General features: G+C 36.3%; 1 protein-coding gene across 7 annotated transcripts in view; it reads right to left on the bottom strand.

Annotated features, from left to right (window-relative positions):
* The window catches only part of ZFYVE9 (zinc finger FYVE-type containing 9), a 193,486-nt gene that overhangs the window by 19,513 nt on the left and 148,718 nt on the right, over window positions 1–25,255 (bottom strand). For 6 of the 7 annotated variants that reach the window (XR_009049626.1, XR_009049625.1, XR_009049627.1 and 3 more), the window contains 2 exons: window positions 24,519–24,601; window positions 17,587–17,691 (listed from right to left, as the gene is read on the bottom strand). Coding sequence is in view for 3 of the 7 variants with exons in the window: in XM_057710762.1 (XP_057566745.1) it covers window positions 17,587–17,691; window positions 24,519–24,601 (188 nt within the window). In the remaining 4 variants the exon portion in view is untranslated. Of the gene's footprint in view, window positions 1–17,586; window positions 17,692–18,076; window positions 18,135–24,518; window positions 24,602–25,255 lie in introns of all 7 variants that reach the window. The other variant, XR_009049629.1, reaches the window with a different exon arrangement.

Raw genomic sequence — 25,255 nt, 5'->3', positions numbered from 1 at the left:
TGCCTGGTGGTTAGGATTCCAGGCTTTCACTGCCCTGGCCCAGGTTCAATCCCTGGTCAGGGAACTGAGATCTTGCAGGGAAGAGAGTCAGGCTAAAGAAGATATTTGGAAGACATCAGTATAGAGACAGTATTTAAGGCCAGGGGACTGGATAGATCACCAAGGAAATGGATAGAGACAAAACTTACAGGGACTAGGCCCTTTGAGTTTTTCAAAATGAGTGAAAAATGGGATCGGAAAGGGGGATGTACAGAGATGGAAATTAACTTGTGGGAAGTGAAGGATGCCAAAGGAGTCCAGGATTTCTTGTGGTGCTTGAACACAATGAGATGAGAGCTGGTGGTCTCAAAGCCAAAAGTGGCAGCAAGCTTGTGAGTGCTGGAAGATAGAGAAAGCCAAGGGTTTGGCTAGGAACAGTCTTCTGAAGCCATTCTTCACCCCTATCAATGGACATGCAGTGACATTGTGTGTGTGTGGTGGGGGAGACAATCTTACTCTGAACATGCAGTGTTCAGCAGTGACCTCCTGCTGTAGTCACTGGAGGGATAGCAGCCAGGGCTCCTTCTTGGGATTCCTTATATTTTCATTTAACCTGTGGTTAAATACTGTCTTCCATGTATAACACTAGGAACAGTTATGCTAATAATAAATGGAACATCATCTCCTTCCTCTGCACTATTTTCCAGAGCACCTTTCACCAACTCCTCTTATTCTTTTGAAAAGAAGACTACCAGTTCCTCCTCCCTAAGAGAAAAGAAATGTATTCCTTGAAGGCCAGAAAATAAAACATCCCTCAAGCATATTTTAGGGCCATCTGTTCTTACTTGTGCTACAATGAACCTTTAAAATTATGCTTTTGTAACTTCACATTTCTCTGAAGAATACGTGTAGCTTTGAACTAAAATAAACCGAAACCCTATTTTAGGATTGTACAAGGAAAAAGAATCTCAAGAGGCCATTCAGCCTAAATTATACAAGATGGGGACTGCATGGATATACAATTTCACAGATTCTCGCATTATATCACAGTTAACACAAATTTCTCTATTTCTCTCTGGTTTTGAGTAGAGAATACAATTTTGTTTCTTTTTGCTTAAAACTTTGACATGAGGTTAACTCTTTGGTTCTATTCCCCTCCATGACGTGATGAAAGTTTGAATGTCCACTACATTTCTTGAAAAATTTTGTGCTTTTAGATATATTTAAAATAATTGACAAAATGTACATAAAGTGTACAATCTGAAAAATTTGGTATGTGAATATACCCATATAAACAGCACTTGAAACCACTCTACTCTGTTCCACCAATCTTGACATACATATTACAACAAAACAATACTGTCTTAAAACAAACAAAAAAACCCAATACTGTCTTGATTAACCTACCGTTAAAATAAGTCTTAACATCAGGTAGTGTTAAGTCTCTGAATTATGTTCTTTTTCAAAGTTGTTTCAGCTAGTCTAGTTTCTTTGCATCTCCATATACATTTTAGAATCAGTGTCTCAATTTCTATTTTAAAATAGCCTACTGGTATTTTGATTGGGATTGCATTGAAGTTATGAATCAATTTCAAGAGAAATGACATCTTAACAATATTGAGTCTTCTGATTCATAAATATAGTGTACCTCTTCATTTACTTCGGTCTTCAATTTCTCTTAGCAATGTTTTGTAGTTTGCAGTGTATAGGTATTGCAGATCATCTGTCAGATTCACCCCTAAGTATATTATGATGCTATCGCATTATTTTTAAATTTCAATTTCTGACTGTCAGTATACAGAAATACAGTTGATTTTTACACAATCATCTTGCAACTCTGATAAGTTCATTGATTAGATCTAGTACTATTTTGTAAATTCTTTAGGATTTCCTACATAGACAATCATGTTATCTGGAAATAAAAACAATCTTACTTCTTTTTTTCCATGTGTATTCCTCTAATTTTGTTTTCTTGCCTTATTACATTGACTAGAAGATCCGCTGAAATGCTGACCAGAAATAAGAGTAGACATCATCTCCTTGTTCCTAATCTTAAAGCACCAATCAATCAGTCACTGTTAGATACATTGTTTTTCATAAATTCCCTTTATTAGATTATAAACGTTCTCTTCTATTTTTAAACTGCTGATATACATATATATGTATATATATAGAGAGAGACAGAGAGAGAGGGAGACATACACATATCTTGAATGGAAGTATGGTTTCATCAAATGCTTTTTCTGCAGCTTTTTCTTTTAATATGTTTTTCCTTTCTATCCTGTTAATATGTTGAGTTACATATTGATTTTTGAACGTTAAACCAATTTATCATTCTTGGAATAAACCCCATTTAGTCATGAAGTACCTTATTATTTTGTGTATTACTGAACTGGATACACTGAAAACTTATGTATTTATGCAACCATCTATGAGGGATATAGGTCTGTAGTTTTAATTTCTTACAATATTTTTCTGGTTTTGATACTAGTGTAATGAAAGCCTCATTACTAGTGTAATGAAAGCCTACATGTAAAAGAATTTCATTCTTTTACATGTAGCTGACCAATTTTCCCAGGACCACTTATTAAAGAGGCTGCCTTTTCTCCATTGTATATCCTTGCCTCTTTTGTCATAAGATTAGTTGACCGTAGTTTATCTCTGGGTTTTCTATCCTGTTCCATTGATCTATATTTCTGTTTTCGTGCTAGTACCATACGTCTTGATCACCGTAGCCTTGTCGTATAGCCTGAAGTCAGGAAGCCTGATTCTACCAATTCTGTCTTTCCTTCTCAAGATTGCTTTGGCTATTCAGGGTCTTTTGCATTTCCATACAAATCATAAGATTTCTTGTTCTAGTTCTGTGAAAAATGCCATTGGTAATTTGATCAGGATTGCATTGAATCTGTAAATTGCTTTGGATAGTATAGTCATTTTCACAATGTTGATTCTTCCAATCCAAGAACATGGTATGTCCCTCCATCTGTTTGTGTTGTCTTTGATTTCTTTCATGAGTGTCTTATAGTTTTCTGAGTACAGGTCTTTTACCTCCTTGGTTAGGTTTATTCCTAGGTATTTTATTCTTTTTGTTGCAATGGTGAATGGGATTGTTTCCTTAATTTCTCTTTCTCTATACACTAACAATGAAAGATCAGAAAGACCTGGGCTTTTCTTTGTGAAAAGGTTTATAATAATAAATTCAACTCTTTCAATGGATGCAGGGCTATTCCAGTTACCTATTTCTTCTTGACAGAGGTATGAAAATTGTTGTTCAAAGAACTTGTCCATTTTGTCCAAGTTGGACATGTATTAGCATAAATGTGTTCATAATATGCCCTGTTGTCTTTTTACTATTTATAGGATCTATAATGATATCCCTCTCTCTCATATCTCATAATGGTAATTTGTGTTTTCACTGTTTTTTAATTGAAGTATAGGTAATTTACAATATTAGTTTCAGGTGTACAACACAGTGATTCAATATTTTTATAAATTATACTGCATTTAAGTTTATAAAATAATGACTATATTTCCCTGTGCTGTACAACATATCCTTCTAGTTTTTTTTATTTTATAGATAGTAGTTTGTACCTTCTTACTCCCCTACCCATATATTGCTGCTCACCACTGGTAATCACTAATTTAATTTCTATATCTGAGAGTCTGTTTCTGTTTGGTTATTTATTTATTTATTTATTTTTATTTTTTTATTTTTTTGGGGGTACACCAGGTTCAATCATCTGTTTTTATACACATATCCCCGTATTCCCTCCCTTCCTTGACTCCCCCCACCTCGAGTCCCCCCCACCCTCCCTGCCCCAGTCCTCTAAGGCATCTTCCATCCTCAAGTTGGACTCCCTTTGTTATACAACAACTTCCCACTGACTATCTATTTTACAGTTGGTAGTATATATATTGTTTGGTTATATTCATTGGTTTGTTTTACTTTTTAGATTCCACATATAAGTGATAGCATTACAGTATTTGTCTTTTTCTGTCTAACTTATTTCACTAAGATGGACCTTCTAGGTCCATCCATGTTGTTGTAAATGGCAGAATTTCATTCTTTTTTATGGATGAGTAATACTCCATTGCAGATAGATAGATAGATAGATAGATAGACAGACAGACAGATAGATAGATAGATAGATAGATAGATAGATAGATAGATAGATAGATAGATAGATATAGATGTAGGTATAAATCTATACCTATAGATAGATACAGATGTAGGTATAAATCTATACTTACATCTATGTCTATATATCACATCTTCTTTATCCATTCATCTGCTGATGGACACTTAGGTTGCTTCTATATCTTGGCTATTTTAAGTTATGCTGTTGTGAACTTTGAGGTACATGTACGTTTTCAAATTACTGTTTTTATTTTCTTCGAATATACACCCAAGAATGAAATTGCTGAATCATATGGTAGTTCTAGCTTTAGTTTTTTGAGGAACCTCCATAATATATTCCATAGTAGCTGCACCAGTTTACATTCCCACTAATAATGTACTAGGATCCCCCTTTCTCCATAGCTTTGCCAACATTTATTATTTACAGACTTTTTTAAAAATTAATTTTTATCAGACTATAGTTGCTTATAAACATTTTGATGATAGCCATTCTGACAAGTGCGAGGTGGTAACTCACTGGGTTTTGATTTGCATTTCTCTGATGATTGGAAATATTGAGAAATGTTTCATGTGTCTGTTGGCTATCTGCATATTTTCTTCAGAACAATGTCTATTCATGTCTTCTGACCTTTTTTTTTGGCCACACCATGCAGCTTGCAGGATCTTTAGTTCCCTGACTAGGGACTGAACCCGGGCCTGACAGTGAGAGCACTGAGTCCTAACCACCGGACTGCCAGGGAATTCCCTTCTGACCATTTTTCAATCAAGTTGTTTGCTTTTTTGATATTGAGTCGTATGAGCCATGTATATATTTTGGATATTAACCCCTCATCAGTCATATCATTTGCAAATATTTTTCTCCTATTCAGGAGCTTGTCTTTTTATTTTGTTCATGGTTTCCTCTGCTGTAAAAAAACTTTTATGTTTAATTAGGTTCCATTTATTTATTTTTGCTTTTACTTCTTTTGCATTGGGAGACAGAGCTAAGAAAATATTGCTACATTTTATGTCAGAGAGTGTTTGGCCTATGTTTTCTTCCAGGAGTTTTATGGTTTCAGGTCTTACATTTAGGTCTTTAATACATTTTGAGTTTATTTTTTTATATGGTGTGAGAAAATGTTCTAATTTCATTCTTTTACAAGTAGCTGTCCAGTTTTCCTAGCACTAGCTATTGAAGAGATTCTCTTTTCTCCACTGTATATCATGCCTCCTTCGTTGTAGGTTAGTTGAACATAAGGATGTAGGTTTATTTATGGGCTCGCTATTCTGTTTCATTGATCTGTGTCTGTTTTGTGCCATCAGCCTTGATGACTGTAGCTCTGTAGTATAGTCCTCTTCTGGCATTGATCCCTTTATTATTATATAATGTCCATCTTTGTTTTCTATTACAGACTTTGTTTCAAAGTCTATTTTGTCTGATATGAGTATTGTTACCTCTGCTTTTTTGCCATTTGCATTTACATGAAATACCTGCTTTTTAAATTGAAATACAGTTAATTTACAATGTTGTGTTTATTTCTGGTGTTCAGCAAAGTGACTCAGTTATACAAATTATTTTTCATATTCTCTTCCGTTGTGATTTATTACAGGATACTGAATATAGTTCCCTGTGCTGTAGAGTGGGACCTTGTTGTTTATTCTATATATAGTAGTTTATACCTGCTAATCTCACACTCCTAATTTATCCCCCTCTTTTAAGTTTATTTTCTATGTCTTTGAGTCTGTTTCTGTTCTGAAAATAAGTTCAACTGTTTCATATTTTAGATTCCACATATAAATGATATCATATGGTATTTGTCTTTCAGTTTCTGACTTACTTTAACTTAGCATGATAATCTCTAGGTCCACCCACGTTTCTGCAAATGGCATCATTTCATTCTTTTTTATGGCTGAGTAATATTCACGTGTGCGTGCATGCGTGAGTCTGTGTGTGTGTGTGTGTGTGTGTGTGTGTGTGTGACATCTTCTTTATCCATTCATCTGCTGATAGACGTTTAGGTTGCTTCCATGCCTTGACTATTGTAAATAGTACTGCTATGAACACTGGAGTGCATGTATCTTTTCAAAATAGAGTTTTCTCCAGATACACGCCCAGGAGTAAGATTGCTGGATCATATGGCAACACTATTTTTAGTTTTTTAAGGAACATCAACACTGTTCTCCATAGTGGCTGCACCAATTTACATTCCTACCAACAATGTAGAGTGTTCCCTTTTCTCCACATCCTCTCCAGCATTTATTGTTTGTAGACTTTTTGATGATATTGTTTGTAGACTTTTTGATGATGGCCATTCTGACCAGTGTGAGGTGATACCTTGTCACAGTTTTGATGTGCATTCCACTAATAATTAATGATGTTGAACATTTTTTTGTATGAAATATCTTTTTCCATCCCCTTACTTTCAGTCTGTGTCTTTAGCTCTGACATGAGTCTCTTGTAAGCAGCATATAGACAAGTCTTATTTTTTAATCCAATCAGCAACTCTTTTGATTGGAACATTTAATCCATTGCCATCTAAAGTGATTATTGACAGATATGTACTTATTACCATTTTGTTAACTGTTTTCTGATTGTTTTTGTAGGTCCTCTCAGTTTTCTTCTTCTCCTTTTATTGGGCTGGGCAAGAATTTCATTCGGGTTCTTCTTAAGCTCTTACAGAAAAACCCAAACGAACTTCTTGCCCATCCCAATAGTTTCTTCCCTTGTGGTTTAATCGTTTAGTGGTATGCTTGCACTCCTTGTATATCTATTGTAGGTTTTTTGACTTGTGGTTCCCACAGGGTTCACATATGCTGATTGCTAACTATGTCTACTTGTTTTAAACAGGTAGTCCTTTAAGTGCAAACACATTCTAAAAGATCTACATTCTCACCACCCCCCAACATTCTGTGTTTCTAATATCATATTTTACAGCTTCATATTTATCCCTTCACTATTTATAGTTGATTTTACAATTTTTTGTCTTTTAATCTTTGTACTAGTATATTTAAGTCGTTGATCCTCAGCCTTTACAATATATTTGCTTTTAATAGGGGATTTTCCCCTTCCTACAGATTTTTTTACTTCTTGATTTTTTTACTTCTTGTTGTAGCCTTGTCTCTTTTATTTAGAAAAGACCTTTTAACATTCTTTTTAGGGTAGGTTTAGTATTGATGGACTCATTGTTTTTGCTTGTCTGAGTTCTTTTTCTGTCCGTCAAGTCTAAATGATAACCTTGCTTATAGAGTATCCTTGGTTGCACGTTCTTCCTTTTCAGCACTTTAAATATATCATACCACTCCCTTCTGGCCCACAACGTATCTGCAGAATAATCAGAATTCTAAAGGCAGCAAGAGTTTTTCTCTTGCTGCCTTTAGAATCCTCTCTTTATCTTTTGCCATTTTAATTATGATATGTCACAGTGTGGGTCTGTTTGGGTTCATCTTATTTGGGATACTCTGTGTTTCCTGTGCCTGAACGTCTGTTTCCCTCTTCAGGTTCAGGAAGTTTTCATCCATAATTTTATCAAATACATTTCTGACCCCTATCTCTCTCTCTCTTCTCCTTCTGGGATCCCTATAACGTGAATATTGGTAAGCTTGATATCATCCCTAAAACTGTTCTCTGTTTTTAAAGTTTGTTTTTCTTTTACTGTTCTGGATGTGTGATTTCCATTATTCTATATTCCAGATCACGTACGCATTCTTCTACATCACCTAATCTGCTGTTAATTCCTTCTACTGTGTTTTTCATTTCAGTTATAGCATTCTTCAATTCTGACTGGTTCTTTTTATATTTTCTAGTTCCTTGTTAAAATTCTTACTGCGTTCATCTATTATTTTCCCCAATTCAGTCAGCATTCTTATTACTAATGCTTTGAACTCTTGATGTGGTAAATTATTTCTGTTTCATTAGTTGTTTTTTTAGGAGTTTTCTCCTGTTCTTTCAACTGAAACAAATTCCTCTGTCTTCTCATTTTGCTTAACTTTCTCTGTCTCTATGAAATTAGGTGGAACAGTTATCTATTCAGGTCTTGAAGGGCTGTCCTTGTGTGTGAGTGTCCCTATACAGTGTGTGTGCCAAGTGGCTTTGGTGGGAGTGCTGGATCTGACATGAGCTGAAATCATGTCTTCCCCCAGGGTGTGCTGGCAGCTATTACCCTGCTAGAAAGTGGGGTTGGAGATGGAGGGGCTAGGAAGAGAGTCAGGTGTGAGCCAGGGGCTTCTCCTCTGCTCAGTGACTACCAACACTCTATTTGGGGTGCAGTCAGGTCCCAAACTGCTGAAGCAGAATCCCTGAGGGTTGGGCCCAAGCTGTCTCGGTTCCCTCTAAGTGTGTGATCTCCCCACTCCCAGCACCGGTTCCCTCACTCCAGAGGGGAGCAGTGCTAGAGCAAGAAGGGCTGGAGTGGGTGCTCAGCATGGGTTGCAGCACGGGCTCTGATAGCCCTGGTCCCAGTCAGAGTCCTGGAGTGCTTCAGATGCTCGGCCTCCATAAGCACCAGCCATGGCTGTCCCCACCCCATTTAGATGTCTTTCTCAGCCCAAGCTGGCTCTGTCTCTCACAACTACACACTTCTCTTGGCTGCAGCAGCCCTTGCCCTAGTGTGGAACTGTGTCATGGAGCAACTGGGAATGGAAAGGGCGCTCAGCTGAGGCTGGGGTGTACACTGCAGCAGTTGTGGGAAACCAGCCAGAGTTCTATGCAGCTTTAATCTCCTTCCTCCACCTTTTTTCACAAGTAGCAAGTGTATGCATGTGCTTCACAAGCAGAGTCTTACAGCCCTCTTGTTAGTCCCACTGGTTTTCAAACCAGCTAAGGTCAGACCCCAGGACTGGGGTGACCAATATGTGGCTTGAACTGCTCTCTCCCCAGGGAGGATCTCTAAGCCCATGTAATACCCTTCCTTTTCTGTGTCCCCTCTAGGGACACAGGTTGACCTGATCGCTTCTCTTCCCTTCCTACCCGATTCTGTGCACCTACCTTAGAGACTTGGTTGTACAAGAATCTTTCTGCCAGTTTCCAGTTAGTTTTCAGTGACAACTGCTCCACATGTTGATGTATTGTTGATATTTTTGTGAGAGGAGGCGAGCTCCATGTCTGCTTACTCCCCCATCTTTCTTGTACTCTGTGTGTTTTCTCTATTTAATCAGTGTGAGTAGAAATATCTCAATTTTATTGATCTCAAGAACTAGCTTTTGGTTTCATTTTTAAAACTGTTTTTCTGCCTTCTATCTTGTGAATTGTGTCTTCATTACTTCCTTTCTTCTGTTTGCTTTGTGTTTTATTTGCTCTCCCTTTTCTAATTTCCTAAGGTAGAAGAGTAGGTCAATGATTTGAGATGCCTTTTTTTCTCTAATTTAGAAGTTTAATGCTATCAATTTCTCTCTAATCACTGCTTTAGCTGCATCCCACAAATCTTGATATGCCAAGTTTTCATTTTTGGTCAGCTCAAAATTTCTAATTTTTCTTTGGGTTTCTTCCTTGACCCATGGGTTATTGAGAACTGTGTATTTTATTAAAGTTTTCTAAATCCTTAATGATTTTCTGTCTACTTCTTCTATCAATTATTGCTACAGGGTTATTAAAACCTCTTAATATACTTGTGAATTCATACTTGTATTTCTGTTTATCTATATTTATCTTTATAATTCCAACAGTTCTTGATTCACGCATTTTGAAGCACTGTTATCAGATGCACAAATGTTTAGGATTGTTATATCCTTTTGATGAATTGATCCTTTTATAGTTATAAAATGTGCCTCCTTATCCCTGGTAATATTGTTTATTCTGAAATACACTTTGATATTACCCTATCCACTCAAGCTTTCTTTTGATTAGTATTACTGTAGTAGTATATCTTTTCCCATCCATTTACTTTTAAACTATTTGTATCCTCATATTTCAAGTGGTTTTCTTATTCACAGCATATGGCTGAATCTTTCTTGTTTATCCAGTCTAACGATTTCTCCTTTTTAATTGAGGGTGCTTAGGTCATTTATACTTAATGTGATTATTTAAATCTAGCATCTTGCCACTTATTTTCTATTTGTCACATCTCCTCTTTGTTCTCCTTTTCTTCTTTTTCAGCCTTCTTTATATAATTCCAGTTTATCTATTTTTGTTGGCTTATTAGCTATACCTTTTCCTAGTAGTTGCTTTTAGATTTTTATTCTACATCTTTAACTTATCTACTTTCAAGTAATATTATACCACATCCTATGTCATACAGAAACCTTACATCTGTATACTTCTTTATTATTTTTTTAAATTTATTTACTTATTTATTGGCTTGCATTGGGTCTTCGTTGCTGCACACAGGCTTTCTCTAGTTGCAGTGAGCAGGGGCTACTCTTCATTGTGGTGCACAGGCTTCTCATTGCATTGGCTTCTCTTGCTGCAGAGCACAAGCTCTAGGCACGTGGGATTCAATAGTTGTGGCTCACGGGCTTTAGAGTACAGGCTCAGTAGTTGTGGCACACAGGCTTAGTTGCTCCACAGTATGTGGGATCTTCCCAGCCCAGGGATCAAACCTGCGTCCCCTGCATTGGCAGGTGGATTCTTAATCACTGCACCACAAGGGAAGCCCCATGTGTATACTTTTATTTCCCCTTTCTTGGAAATACACTTTGTTTCTATGTAAGTTATAAACTCCACAAAACACTTAGTTTTGCTTTAAAGTTATCTTTTAAAGAGATTATACATTTACTTGTATATTTAACCATTTCTGCTGTTCTTCATTACTTTGTATGGTTCCAGATTTCCATTATTTAGTATTCTCCATGAGGGACTTCCTTTGACATTTCTTGTGGAATAGGTAGCTGGTAATACACTCTTTTCACTCCTATATTTCTGAAAAAACATTTTGCCTTCATTTTTGAAACATATTTTTACTGGGTATAAAATATAGGTTGATAGGTTATCTTTTTCAGTATACTTAAAAATTTTTGCACACTGTCTTGTGGATTAAACTGTTTTGATGAGAAGTCTGCTGTCATTCTTATAGTCATTCCTCAGTATATAATGTGGATTTTTTTCTCTAGGTGCTTTAAGATTCTTCTCTTTACCTCTGGTGTTAAGCAATTTGATTACAATGATTATAATGTTCCTTAATGTAGTTTTCATCCTGTTTCCTGTAACTGGAGTTCACTGAGCTTCTTGAATCTACGTGATAATACTTCTCATTAGGTTTATAAAAGTTTTGATCACTGATTCTTCAAATATCTTTCCTGTCAGCCTACTTCTCCTCTCCTTTGGGGACTTCAATTACAGAGTTAGGCCTAACTAACATTCAACATTTCCCACATCTCAATGATGTGCTGTTCATTTTATTTTTCAGCCTTATCTCTGTGTTTCATTTTGGATGGTTCTATTGCTGTTTTAAGTTTTTTAATTTTTTTCAGCAGTGTCTGATCTACCATTAATCTCATCCAGGGTATTTTTCATCTCGTCACTTTTGTTCTTGAAGTTTGATTTGGGTCTTCTTCATGTTTTCCATGTCTCTCCTTAAGAGGAACATACCTTGATTTTGTTGAAGCTTTATTTGAAACTTGTTAGGTAGGATCAGAGCAGCCTAATTTATGGATAATTACATTCACTAGCAATTATTTGTCCCTTTCTTACTCTAGCTCATAAGAATACAAATTATTCCTGGACCTTTAAGAAATGTTCTACATGCTTCTTTCCAGTGTTTTTCTTACATACATGCACTGATTAGTAGTCAGCTGAAGACACAATAGGAACCTCCTGCAGATCTCCAGAGTTCTTTTATTTCTATAATCTATCTTGTAAATTCTAGCCATCATGGGCCTCCCTACATTCTCTTCAATGCAGGGAGAGCTCTAGGCTCAGTTTAGATTCCCCCTTAACTACACTATGGCCTGGAAACTCCAGACAGTAAGGTAGGGTAATCACAGGGCTCACCTCTGCCCCACTGTCCTTTGTTTTTGGTCCCCCCTCCACACACACACATATTTTGTCTTGATATGTAGCTATTTAACGTGGACTGGTATGTTAGTGTGCTAGTGCTGCTATAAAAAGTACTGCAAACTGGTGGCTTAAACAATAGAAATTTATTGTCTCACAATTCTGGAGGCTAGAAATCCAAAATCAAGATGTCAGCAGAGCTGGTTCCATTTGAGGGCTGTAAAAGGAAAGATCTGTTCCAGACCTTTCTCCTTGACTTGCAGACGGCCATCTTCTCCCTGTCTCTTCATATCATCTTCTCTTTGTGCATGTCTATGTCCAAATTTCTCCTTCTTATAAGTCATACTGGATTGGGGCTTTACCTCTATAAAGACCCTAAAATCAGCCCTACAATCAGACGTAATCATTAAAGTGATATCTACGAAAATCGGTTTAGTACAGTGTTTAAGAGTAGGGACACTGGAATTAGAGTTCCTGGGTTTGATTCTAGCTTCAACACTTGCTAGCTCTGTGCCTTAATTTCCTCCTCTGCAAGAAGGTACTTATACTACTCATTTCATAGAGATAGTGCAAAGACACATATGCTTGGTATATATCCTGATACATAATGTACCCTCAATAGATGTTAGCTAATACAATGATCAAAATAATCTCATCATAAGAATATGAGTAGCGTTACCTAGACCAACAGAGATCTTGAATGGCCTTGATGAAGGAGATTAGAAAATTTATATACAATGACTGTTCCATTTATTAAAATTACCACTTCAGAAATACTATCTTCTTTTAGCTTTCTAGACTTAAAGTCTTTCCTTATATGGGAAAAAAAAAGTTGCCTGCCATTTCAGTAAACAAAGAATGTTGCCTGCCATTCTGGTAAACAATGAATGCTGCCAGTCATGAAGTCATCAGCCACTTGCAGCCACTACCAACAGTGCACCTTGAGGGGAAATCAGGATGGAGAAAAACAAGATACTGGCCCTAGATAGCTAAGATGCATATCTAAGGAATAATTTCAATGACCCCTGACTCCTGCATCTTCCCATACATAGAAAAGCACTAAAATCATTAATTTGAGATGTCTGGTTTTTTATGATTAGCAGTAGTCTTTTGATGTTCAACTACATGTTTGTTTGCTTGTTTTTTCCCCCAGCAAAAACTCTTATATACTGACTCCTCCCTCACCTCTTTGGAGCAGCTCCTCAGAGCTATCTGAGAGACTATATCCTGGGCTATAGTCCTCAATAAGGCCACTGAATAAAACATAATTCTCAACTTTTATGTTGTGCTTTTTTTTTTTTCAGTTGACACTTAGAGGCCCCCTCTCTCCACATTTTACATACAGCTGCCAAAACTCAGTTTTCTAAAATTCTACTTTGGTTAATTCACTTTTAGGACCTATAAAATCTCTTTAAAGTCTAGAGTCCTTTGTGTGATTTCTGAAAGCCTTTGAATATCCAGTAGTCTCTTTGTACAACTTCATTTCCCAGTATGCTTTAGCCTCTTCTTCACTAGGCAGGTTGATATCTCCCATCCTCCTTCTGTTTAGACTGGTATCTATACCCCTTTTCACTTATTTTCCACCCTTCACTTTATATGCCTATACATCCTTCACTGTCCATTTCAAATCTTTCCTTCATTTACATTTACATGAATGTTTATAAACATCTACATGGAATGTGCTGTTCTGGCTGTTAGGGATTCAGGCTCAATTAGAAATAAAGCAAATTCCTGACTGCTTCATTCATCAGAGCTCTCTCTTCTTTGAATCTTTAATAAACTTCCAGTAAGCTTCAGCACTTATTTCCACATTACTTTATCTTTTAGTTATTTTTATATTATTATATATCTATATTTTATGTTTTTGTATTTTATATTGTTTATATTTTATTTGTTTCATGTCTTCAATACGTATTTCTTGTGCAGTTACTCTATACTAGATAGACTGCTAATGATACAGTGGTAAACAAGACAGACACAGTCCCTCATGGAATTAAAAGTCTCGTAGAGAAAACAGACACCGAATAAGGAATTACAAATGTAGTATTACACATAGAATGTGTGGAATTAAATGAAAGCCTATATGAAACAAATATGTGGAAAAAATGAAAGCCTGAGAAAATGTCACTTAAACTGAAACCTGAGAAATGAGTATGGGTTATGCAAATGAAGAGTAGGGGAAATGTGCAACAATAAGAAAGTAGTTTGTACAAAGGCTATAAGCAAAAGAATACATAGTTCAGGGAATGATAAGAAAAACTAAAGATACAAATAAAGAAAAATGAATGAGAGGAAAAGTGGAATATTGTGGTGACTGAATGAAATAATGTATAAGAAATTACTTTTTCAACTACTAGACACAACACAATTCAACTGTCCAAGATCATGAGAAATAAGATCACACTGAGTTAAAACAAAAATTGAATTAGAAGGGAAGTTAGTCTGCTAAGTCAAGTAAGAAAACTAAGTGATATATAATTGGTAAACGTTATTGAAAATTAAATGTAACAACTGACAAGAAATACAGTTACTGTTTTTGAACAAAGATTTCTGAACCTGCACAACCATAAACCTGGGAGAAAGAATTCAGATAAAGACAGATAATATGAATGGCAGCTATTGTCATGAATGTCCTCAGTCAAGTACTGAAATAATTATGGGGGCCTCTTAGCTTTTACAGATATACTTGTACAAACAGATCCAATTACCAAACACAAAGTACCATCTTGCAAACACCAAGGATAGCAATGTATGTTATCAACGTGGGAATGACATCTGATCATCTCACTTCTGGACAATAAGCTCCCAGAAGGCAAACATAATATCTGATTCACCTTTGTATTTCATATCACGGAATATATTTAATACACATTTGTGAAATAGAAAAATAACACTTCAAATGTGAGAAATAAAACAAGTTTTCAAAGCATAGCCTCCTTTAAAAACTATTTAGGGCACAAATTACATAAAAATAGTTCTCTTTAAAGATCTGACTCTAGTTTGGTATAGTTTCAAGGCAGGACTATCTAACAGCTAATTGTATTCCAGAAAAAATTAAGCACACATTCGAACAACTATTTTCTAGTGTCCTGAAAAAGGCCATCAGACAGAAAGCCAAGGGGTAAATATTTTCTTCAAATAGGTCATTCCCACATAATAATGCTGAGCCCTGAGCTTATAAGTCCATAAGACATTTTTGTGATTTTAAGTGTATATCAAATATAAAATGTTTATTGAGTGTACAAATGAATAAGTGAATAAATGGCCGAATGAGAAAGGAAAAAAGAGAGGAAGAAAGGGAAGAAAGAGGAGGAGGGAAGAAGTTATTTTATACCAAGATACAGCAGAAGAAGTAACTCGCAAGTTATCACCCTGCCTAACAAAGCAACAAATTTTAACAGCATATCAAATTAAGTTTTAAAACTTCTTTTTAAAATCACATTTACTATCTGACACTTTAGAACCCATTTTAAGAAATTTTTAAATTCAAGTACTACTTCACATGGCAAATAGGCAAGAACAGTGTTTACATAATTCTGTTAATGTATGTGTAGTATGCACAATTTCATTTTAGTTACAAAATACAGCTTAATTCAAGATGCAATTATTAGCTTTCAAAAGCTTATTTAAAAATCATTTTGGGACTTACAGGTGAGCTATGCTTAAACATTAAGTATAGTTAAAAGCAATATATACTTATAGAAAAAGTGAAAAATAAAAGATCCTACCACTAATACTGAGTTGGCCAAAAAAGTTCCTTCAGTTTTCAAGTAAAAATAAAAGACACATTTTTCATTTTCACCAAGAACTTTATTGAACAATGTATTCACTGTTTTGCTCCACTACCTTCTGCTACTTTCCAGGCAACTTCATAATTTCATCTTCCCAAAACTTTTTATCTTTCTGAGCAAAGAACTGTTCCAGGTGCCTTTTACAGTCTTTCAGGGAACTGAAATTTTTTCCATTAAGAGAATTTTGTAAAGACTGAAATAAATGGAAATCTAAAGGTGCAATGTCTGGTGAATATGGCAGATGAATCAGAACTTTCCAGCCAAGTTGTAACAGTTTTTGCCTGGTCATCAAATAAACATGGGGTCTTGCATTATCCTTCCTTTAAAATATATATATATATATATATATATATATATAATTTATTTCTTTATTTGGCTGCATCAGGTCTTAGTTGTGGCATGCGGAATCTTTCGTTGTGGCACAGGCTCTTTATTGTGGTGTGTGGGCTCAGTAGTTGCAGCACGTGGGCTCTCTAGTTGTGGCATGCAGCTTAGTTGCCGTGGCAGATGGGACCTTTCCCGACCAGAGATTGAACCCTTGTCCCCTACATTGGAAGGTGGATTCGTAACCACTGGACCACCAGGGAAGTCCTGGTCTTGCGTTATCCTGATGGAAGATTATACATTTTCTGTTGACTAATTCTAGATGCTTTTCCTTGAGTGCTGCTTCCAGTTGGTCTAAGTAGGAGCAGCAGGTTTTCCAGAAGGTGCTCATAGTAGAGGACTCCCTTCCAATCCCACCACATAAACAACATCACCTTCTTTGGATGAAGAGTGGCTTTTGGTGTGGTTGGTGGTGGTTCATTTCGCTTGCCTCACAATCCCTTCTGTTCCACATTACTGTACAGTATCCATTTTTCATTGTCCATCACAATTTGTTTTAAAAATGGAATGTTTTCGTTACATTTAAGTAGAGAATCACGTGCAGAAATAGTCAAAAAGGTTTTTTCACTTAACGTATATGGAACCCAAACATCAAAGCAATTAACATAACCAAAGATGGGGCAAATGATTTTCAAAGCCTGATTTGGATATTTTGAGTATGTCGGCTATCTCCTGTGTGGCATAACGTTGATTGTTCTCAATGTCTCGATTTGATCGCTATCAACTTCAACTGGTCTATCTGACTGTGAAGCATCATCCAGTGAGAAACCTCCAGCACGAAACTTTTGCAAACCACTTTTGACACATTCGATCAGTCACAGCATCTTTTCCATATACTGCACAGATCTCTTTTTGCATTTCAGTTGCATTTTTACCTTTCTTCAAATAATAAAGCATAATATACCAAAAATGTTGCTTTTCCCCTCCATCTCTAATATTAAAATTGCTACATAAAAATTCATCAATTTTGCTAAGTTTTTTTTTTAATGTATGTTGAGATGACAGCTGTCACAATACAATCTAACAAAATTGTTTCAAATGAAGTTCAAGGCAACTAAGCACTACTAGAGCCATCTTATAAAAAAAAAAAAAAAACGAACTTTTTGGCCAATTCAATATTATAAAGTTAATTTTATACCTCAATCAAAAAGTAAATCTGTCACTGACTGTCAGCATCAAAAGGTCAACACACAACAAATGACACAACCAAAGACTAAATAAATCACAAATTTAACATACTGTCTTTCTGTTATGAAATTCCCTATATGACCTAAGTCATATATTATGAACTTATTTCACTGTCAATTAATTAAACATTTACATGTAATCATGTATTTTTCATCTTTATTTTTGATATTCAGTTATGAAAAATTCATGTTAAATCTTACCTCATTGTATCTGTTGCTGGGAATTTTGATGCTGGTTTTCCGAACTTCCATATCAACCACCAAACCTTGAACTACTGGCAGTGTATACTGGTAATTTCTGAAGTCCTGGGCAAAGCAGATTGAAGTGGAATAAAGAATTCATCAATGGCAGGATTTGATTTATAGTAATAAAATTAGCATACATGAAAATAATGTCAAAATTAAAAGATCTCATTCATTTAAATGATAAGAAAACGTATAATGAAAGCCCCATTGTGTATATTCTAGCTCTCCAATTAGACTGTAAACTCTTACAAAGAAGCAGACTAAAAAGTTTCATATACTATTTATATACAATATTAAACAAATATTTGAATGTTTATTTCATTTTCTGTATTTATTTGTTAACTATCTCATTTTCTGTATTTATTTGTTAACTAACATTTTCTGTATTTATTGGTTAACTATCTCCTCCGGCTAAGGTAAACTCCAAGAGGGTAGCGATGCTCACTTGTTTTGTTCCTGTTATATCCCAAATGCATGGAACATCCTGGGGAATCAACGATTATCTGTAGAGTAAAACACACACACATACACACACCACATCCAGTGTGGCTGAAAAAAAGTGAGCAAGAATGGTAGGAGCTGAGGTCAAAGTGATAGCACGCAGCTAGATTTCATAGGGTCTTATAGGTCACCACAAGGACCTTTGCTTTTACTTTGAGAAGGCTTTTAATCTGTTTTAACGAATCTCTCTGATTGTCTCTGTAAAGAACAGATGGAAAGGGAAGAAGAATAGAAGAAAGGAGATCAGATAAACATAATAAAAATAATTCGGCCAAGAGACAGTGGTAACTTGAACCAAGATGTTAACATTTCAAAAGATGGTGAGAAGTTATCAGGCTCTAGATATATTTTGAAGGGAAAACTGACAGCATTTGCCCTTAGGTTGCATGTGGAATGTGAAAAAAAAAGAGAAGAGTCAAAGATGATTCTGAATTTTATGGCCTGGGCAAATATTATAGAAGACAGGAACTGCCATTTACTGGGATGTAGGATATGATGGGAAGGGGAAAGTGGCAAGTCAGAAGACTGCAAGAGAACCAAGAAAGAATGGTGTCCTGGAAGCTAAGAAAATAAAATGTGCAGATATTAGTAAGTTGTTGGATGGAACTGTGTGAAAATTATCTTCTGATTGCTTCTATTCATTCAGGGAAACTGGGGCTAAGCCATCAGCTGAAACTTAGGAAAGGAGAGGAGGCACTGGAAATTTGAGAAGACATCACAGACAGACAGTCATCTAGGGGAGTAGGAATGTATTATAGACCAGGAAGGATTGCTGGGTAGGTCCAAGAGCTTCCTTAATGGTATTGGTCATCAATCTAAAATGAGATCGGTGAGTATGCTATTCTTTTTGTCTTCATTCATATTTAGGCTTGGATGTAAGTTAAGAATGAATAAAGAATTAGATCCACCCAGGTATAATCAATCGACTTTTGATAAAGGTGCATAGGCAAGTAAATGACAAATGGTACTGAAATGACTGGACATACAAATGCGGGAAAAAAAGAACTTCAAGCAATGCCTAACAATCATAAACAAAAATTAACTAAAAATGGATCACAGACCTAAATATAAAAGGTAAAATGACAAACTTTTTAGAAGAAAACATGGAGGAAAATGTTTGTGATATAAGTTTTAGTCAATAAGTTATTAGATATAAAAAGAATGCTCCATTAAAAAATTAATAAACTGGACTTCAACAAAATTAAAAAATTTTGTTCTATGAAAGACATTGTTAAGAGAATGAAAAGATAAACTACAGACTGGGAAAACAACATTTTAAAATGATACAAATCTACCAAAGGACTTACATACAGAATACATGAAATACTCTTAAAACTCAACAATAAGAAAACAACAATCATATTTTTTAAATGGGCAAAAATCTGAACATTCACTAAAGATATAAAGTGGGAAAAATAAACAAATGAAAAGATGCTCTAAATCATTCATCATGGGAAACATACAAATTAAAATCACAAAAATTAAAACCACTAGACCGTTATTAGATGGCAAAAATTAAAACCAAAAAAGGAGAAATAACAAGTGCTGGCCAGAAAAAAAAAAAAAGGATTCCTGTACCTGATGAATGAAAAATACTCCAGACATTTTGGAAAACAATTTCACACTTCCTTATAATGTTAAACACACAATATGGCTCAACTAACCCAATCCCAGAGAAATGAAAACTAAATATTCACATAAAATTTAATACATGGGTTTTTATATAGCAGCTTTATTCACAGTTGCTGGAAACTAGAAACTCAGATATCCATCAACAGATGAATGAATAAACTATAGTTCATATATACACTCTCAGCAATAAAAATGAATGACCTATTGATACTGAAGGGTACCAGAATATGCCACCCCTAAATATGCCTCTTGTTAATCAGTCTTTGGCCAGTCTAATTTAAAGGGCCCCAGCTGAAGAACCTGAGATGAGTAAAAGAAAGATTTTATTTCCTTCCCAACAATACATATAATAACACAGATTACTCTCAAATGCATTATGATAAGTAAAAGAAACCAGATTGAGAAGGCTACATACTGTGTAATTACTGAAAAAGCTAAACCTATAGGGACAAAGGATCAGTGGCTATCAGACGTTAGGGGTGCACCAGCAAATTTTCTGGAGTAATAGAACTGTTCTGTATCTTCACTGTGACAGTGGTAGTAACACAACTGTATACACTTGTCAAAACTCTTGGAATGTACTCCAAAAATGGTGGATTTTACCATGTATAAATTTTTTAAAAAAATTTTTAAGAAAAAGGTAGATTTAAGCAGGGGTTACATTCTGCCAGGCTACCACAACACAGGGTAAAAGCAAAAAAGGACCTAGAATTATGTAAAAAAGTTATTTTAATGATGAAACCATGGAATCTTAATGTAGATAAACAGAAAAGAGGAGTGACAAACAGTGAATGAAAAGGTGTTTAAATCAATAGATTATAAATCCTGGTAAACTAGAGAGAAAGTGATGATGTAGAGTGAGATGCTCCAGTAAATAATCCAATAAATATTTGTATATGTGAATTGATATAGACCATAAAAACCTTAGGCTGCTGTTGCTAGATTACAGGATAAATATCTCCTTTTCATTCCAAAGCAGATCACAATCAGAACAAAAGACTATCTTGTCAAAAACATGACTAAAAACTAAAGTTATCAAAGAGGGGGGACTTCCTAGGTGGCACAGTGGCTAAGAATCTGCCTGCCAATGCAGGGAACACGGGTTCGATCCCTGCTCCAGGAAGATCCCACATGCCGCGGAGCAACTAAGCCCTTGAGCCACAACTATTGAGCCTGTATGTCGCAACTACCGAAACCCATGTGCCTAGAGCCCATGCTCTGCAACAAGAGAAGCCACCACAATGAGGAGCCTGTGCACCGCAATGAAGAGTAGCCCCCACTCACCGCAACTAGAGAAAGCCCGTGTGCAGTAACGAAGACTCAATGCAGCCAATAAATGAAATAAATTAATTTTTTAAAAAAAGAATAAAGATGTTAAAATGTGTGTAGCTCTTCACAGTTAAAAAAAATAAATTAAAAATAAATAAATAAAATTATCAAGGAGGGACAAAGGGATGGGGGTTGGAATAGTGGGATCTCCCACATTTGTACCTAGTTAGTCAGAATTATGGGAGGTCCGGGGGGGCCCTGAACTTGCAGCTAGCATCTGAAGTAATGGCAGTCTTGTGAAAGACTGTGTCCTTAATCTGTGAAGTCTGGCTTAATTCCAGATAACACCAAAAGTCATTACAGATACAGATGACTTTTGAACAATGTGGGGGTTAGGGGCACTGACCCTCTGTGCAGTCAAAAATCCATGTGTAAACTTTTATTTATAAACTCTCCATATTTGTGGTTCCACATCCAAGGACTCAATCAACCATGAATCATGTAGTACTGCAGCATTCACCACTGAAAAAAATTCACATATATGTGGACCCTCACAGTTCAAACCAGTGTTGTTCAAGGGTCAACTGTACTCAGAAGGGTTTTGCCTTAGTACTGGGGAATAATTATATATTAAACAAAACTTGGTTCCACCTTACAAATATTAAAAATAAGACTCAAAAGGATCAAAATATTTTTTAGATAAATTAACTGCATTATTTGTAACCAAACAAGAATTTTTATAGGAACACAAAAATACCTGGTACCCAGCGAGGTAAAATCACAATATCTGTCATCCAATAAAAAAATGTAGGGACTTCCCTGGCAGTCCAGTGGTTAAGAATATGTGCTTCTACTGCAGGTGGCACAGGTTCAATCCCTGGCCAGGGAACAAAGATCCCACATGCTGTGTGGCATGGACCCCCAAAAATTTTTTTTAAATACCAAGTATGCAAAGAAACAGGAAAATCCAACTCAGAATGGGGGGGGGGGGAATCAATCAATGGCAACTGAGTCAGAACTGAAATGGGTGTTAGAATTACCAAACAAGGACATTATAATACTTAATATAATTATATTCCAGATGTTTAAAAAGTTAAGTACAGGCAAAGAAGATATAGATATACAAAAAGACTCAAGTCAAACTTCTAGAGATGAAAATTACAACAGCTGAAATTACAGGAAAAAAAAAGGATGGAATTAATGGTAGTTTAAGTATTGTGAAGTAAAAGTTTAGTGAACTCTAAAACACAGCAATAAAAACTGTCCAAAATGAAACACACAAAGAAAAAAAATACTGAAAAAGAAATAAAGACAGCATTAGTGAGCTGGGAAACAATTTCAAGCAGCCTAATAAGTCTATAATACTGGAGTCCCTGAAGGAGAGGAGGGGTGGACAGAAAAATTATTTGATAAAAACTATATACCCACAGATCTAAGAAGCTCAGAAAACCCCAAGTGTAAGAATCATGGAAAAAACTGTATCAAGGCACATAATCAAATGGCTCAAAAACAGTAATAAGAAGAAAAATTTCAAAGCAGAGACAGAAGGAAAAAACGTTATATAGAAGACTTCCTAGGTGGCGCAGTGGTTAAGAATCCACCCAATGCAGGGGACACGGGTTCAATCCCTGGGTCAGGAAGATCCCACATGCTGTGGAGCCCATGGAGCAACTAAGCTCGTGCACCACAACTACTGAGCCTGCCCTCTAGAGTCTGTGAGCCACACTACTGAGCCCACATGCTACAGCTACTGAAGCCTGCACGCCTAGAGCCTGTGCTCTGCAACAAGAGAAGCCACCACAATGAGAAGCCCTTGCACTGCAATGAAGAATAGCCCCTGCTCACCACAACTAGAGAAAGCCCATGTGCAGAAATGAAGACCCAATGCAGCCAAAAATAAATAAATTAATAAATAAATAAATCTTTAAAAAAAAAAAGGACAATGACACCAGATGGAAATAACAGATTTATAAAAAAGGAATGACTTATAAAACTACATGGGTAAACCTACAAGAATCTTTCTTATTGTTTAAATCTCTTTAAAAGGTAACTAGAGGGACTTTCTAGGTGGCGCAGTGGTTAAGAATCTGCCTGCCAATGCAGGGGACATGGGTTCAATTCCCACTCCAGGAAGATCCCACATGACGTGGGGGCAACTAAGCCCATGTGCCACAACTATTGACCCTGCTCTCTAGAGCCCATGAGCCACAACTACTGAGCCTGTGTGCTGCAACTACTGAAGCCCATGCTCCTAGAGCCCATGCCCAACAACAAGAGAAGCCACCGCAATGAGAGCCCGCGCACCACAATGAAGAGCAGTCCCTGCTCACTGCAACTAGAGAAAGCCCATGTGCAGCAATGAAGACCCAATGCAGCCAATAAATAAATGAATAAATAAGTTTATTCTAAAAAAAAGGTAACTAAAACTATTTAACTACACATGAGAGAGTGAGGAAATAAGTCCCCCAAAAGCAACTAAAAAAGTTGGGTAAATTTATTTAAAAAAACAAAACAAAACAACCATGTCAGTGTCCTGGAATTAGACCAAAGGCATACAATACACTGAAATGCGTTCATTCATGAAAACTACTGAACTTCAAGTTAGAAGAACAGAGTTCAGTCTGTGATCTTCTTTCCTGGGGCTGCCCCTAACCCTGTCTGGTAGTTCAGCTAAGGCAAGGTAGTTTAAGAAAACAATAAGCTTTGCTGCTTGAAGGATCTTGCTTGACTTGGAGTGTCTCAGTTAAAGTGGTAATCTCAGTGGCTAGTGAAAAGAGAGGACCAGTGGCTCTGTTAGCCTAATGTTGCTAGCCTATTTGGAGCAAGTAATGAGCAGGCAGACTAGCCAGATATTTGACAAGAAGTTCTGGGAATGAGACAGCCATAGGGTACTTCATAGACTCTCCAAATACCCAGGACTGACCTCAGTCTGTGCACATGTGCAGCAGGGACCTTAGAGGGCCCAAGCCAACCAACATTCTTTGTCAACAGGGTAAGAGCCCATGAATGAGCAGAAAAGACATGAGAGAGTCCAGCAGAAAAGAGAGGAATGACGTCTGAATCCCAGTCCACGCAGATCCAGCAGGAAAGTATAGCTGCCTTACTGGCTAGAGGTATTTGAACACAATCTCCGACCAATCTTTGGCTAAACAGTAAGCTATACGGACACAAGGGACACCACAAGGATGCCAGGCTTAAAATTAAAACAAGACACAATGCTGGGTGCTTTAAGTATACACCACTCCTCACAATAATCCTGCAAGGTCACTTAGTAAGTTTACAACCAAGAGCCGGAATCCTGTACTATTTCATTCCAAAGCTCCATATACTTTCCAAAGAAAATATATGTTCTATTCTTTTCATAATAAAGCATAAATCTTCACCTCCCTGAAGCAGCGGGGTATTAACAAAATAATAAAATCCTTCTCTTCCTTCTTTCATACAAACACCAGGAAGAAAAAAGAAAATAAAAATTCCCAGCTTACTGCAAGAAGATTCATGATGGTATGCCCCGTCTCTCCAAACAACGGCTTCCGAAATCTGACACTGAACAGTGGGCAAGGATAAACTATGGAAATGAGAAATGATCAGATTAAGTTTGGCAGCATAAAATTTTGGTAAAAGAGACATCATGTTTCATAAAGTTCTCACAATATAATTGTAATGACTCATTAGAGCATATGAAATTTAGAGCTCAGAAAGTATTTACCATGACAGCATCACAGACAAATTCGGAGTCTTCTACAAACTACACCAGAGTAAGTCTTTTGATGCAGCTGTCTCAAAATGAACTACATGGTCTTAAGAAGCACTCTTTTCCAAACTGGATTAATATGATCCAGGAAACAAGTATCTCTTGATTCCTCTGTGCTCAGCAAGTCTAAAAGAGCTCACTCTTACACAGGTCCAAATCGGGACCCTCCTTAGAAAAGCCAAACAGCAGGTGATCCTATTAGCTGGCTCACTCCTTGAACTTTACGGTTTCAACTGCCTGTACAAGACAGGAAGTTATGTTGTTTCCTCTGCATACAATTCTTTCCTTTCCCTACTTCACTTAGCTGATTCATATGCTTCTTTCACAGTTCACTCCAGAGGTACCTTGGTCCTTCATTTTTGGTGAAGGTTAGAGCCTATCTTCGAACTCCCAAAGAACTTTGTTAACTTTGAACATGTGTTTTGACATAATATAGTACTATAATCATGATTTCTATATGTCTTCCTT

The sequence above is a fragment of the Hippopotamus amphibius genome, chromosome 1 (genome assembly GCF_030028045.1).
Source record: "Hippopotamus amphibius kiboko isolate mHipAmp2 chromosome 1, mHipAmp2.hap2, whole genome shotgun sequence".
In the NCBI taxonomy this organism is placed as follows: domain Eukaryota; kingdom Metazoa; phylum Chordata; class Mammalia; order Artiodactyla; family Hippopotamidae; genus Hippopotamus; species Hippopotamus amphibius.
The sequence above is the reverse complement of the archived record's forward strand: the minus strand, read 5'-3'. Positions and strand labels throughout refer to the sequence as shown.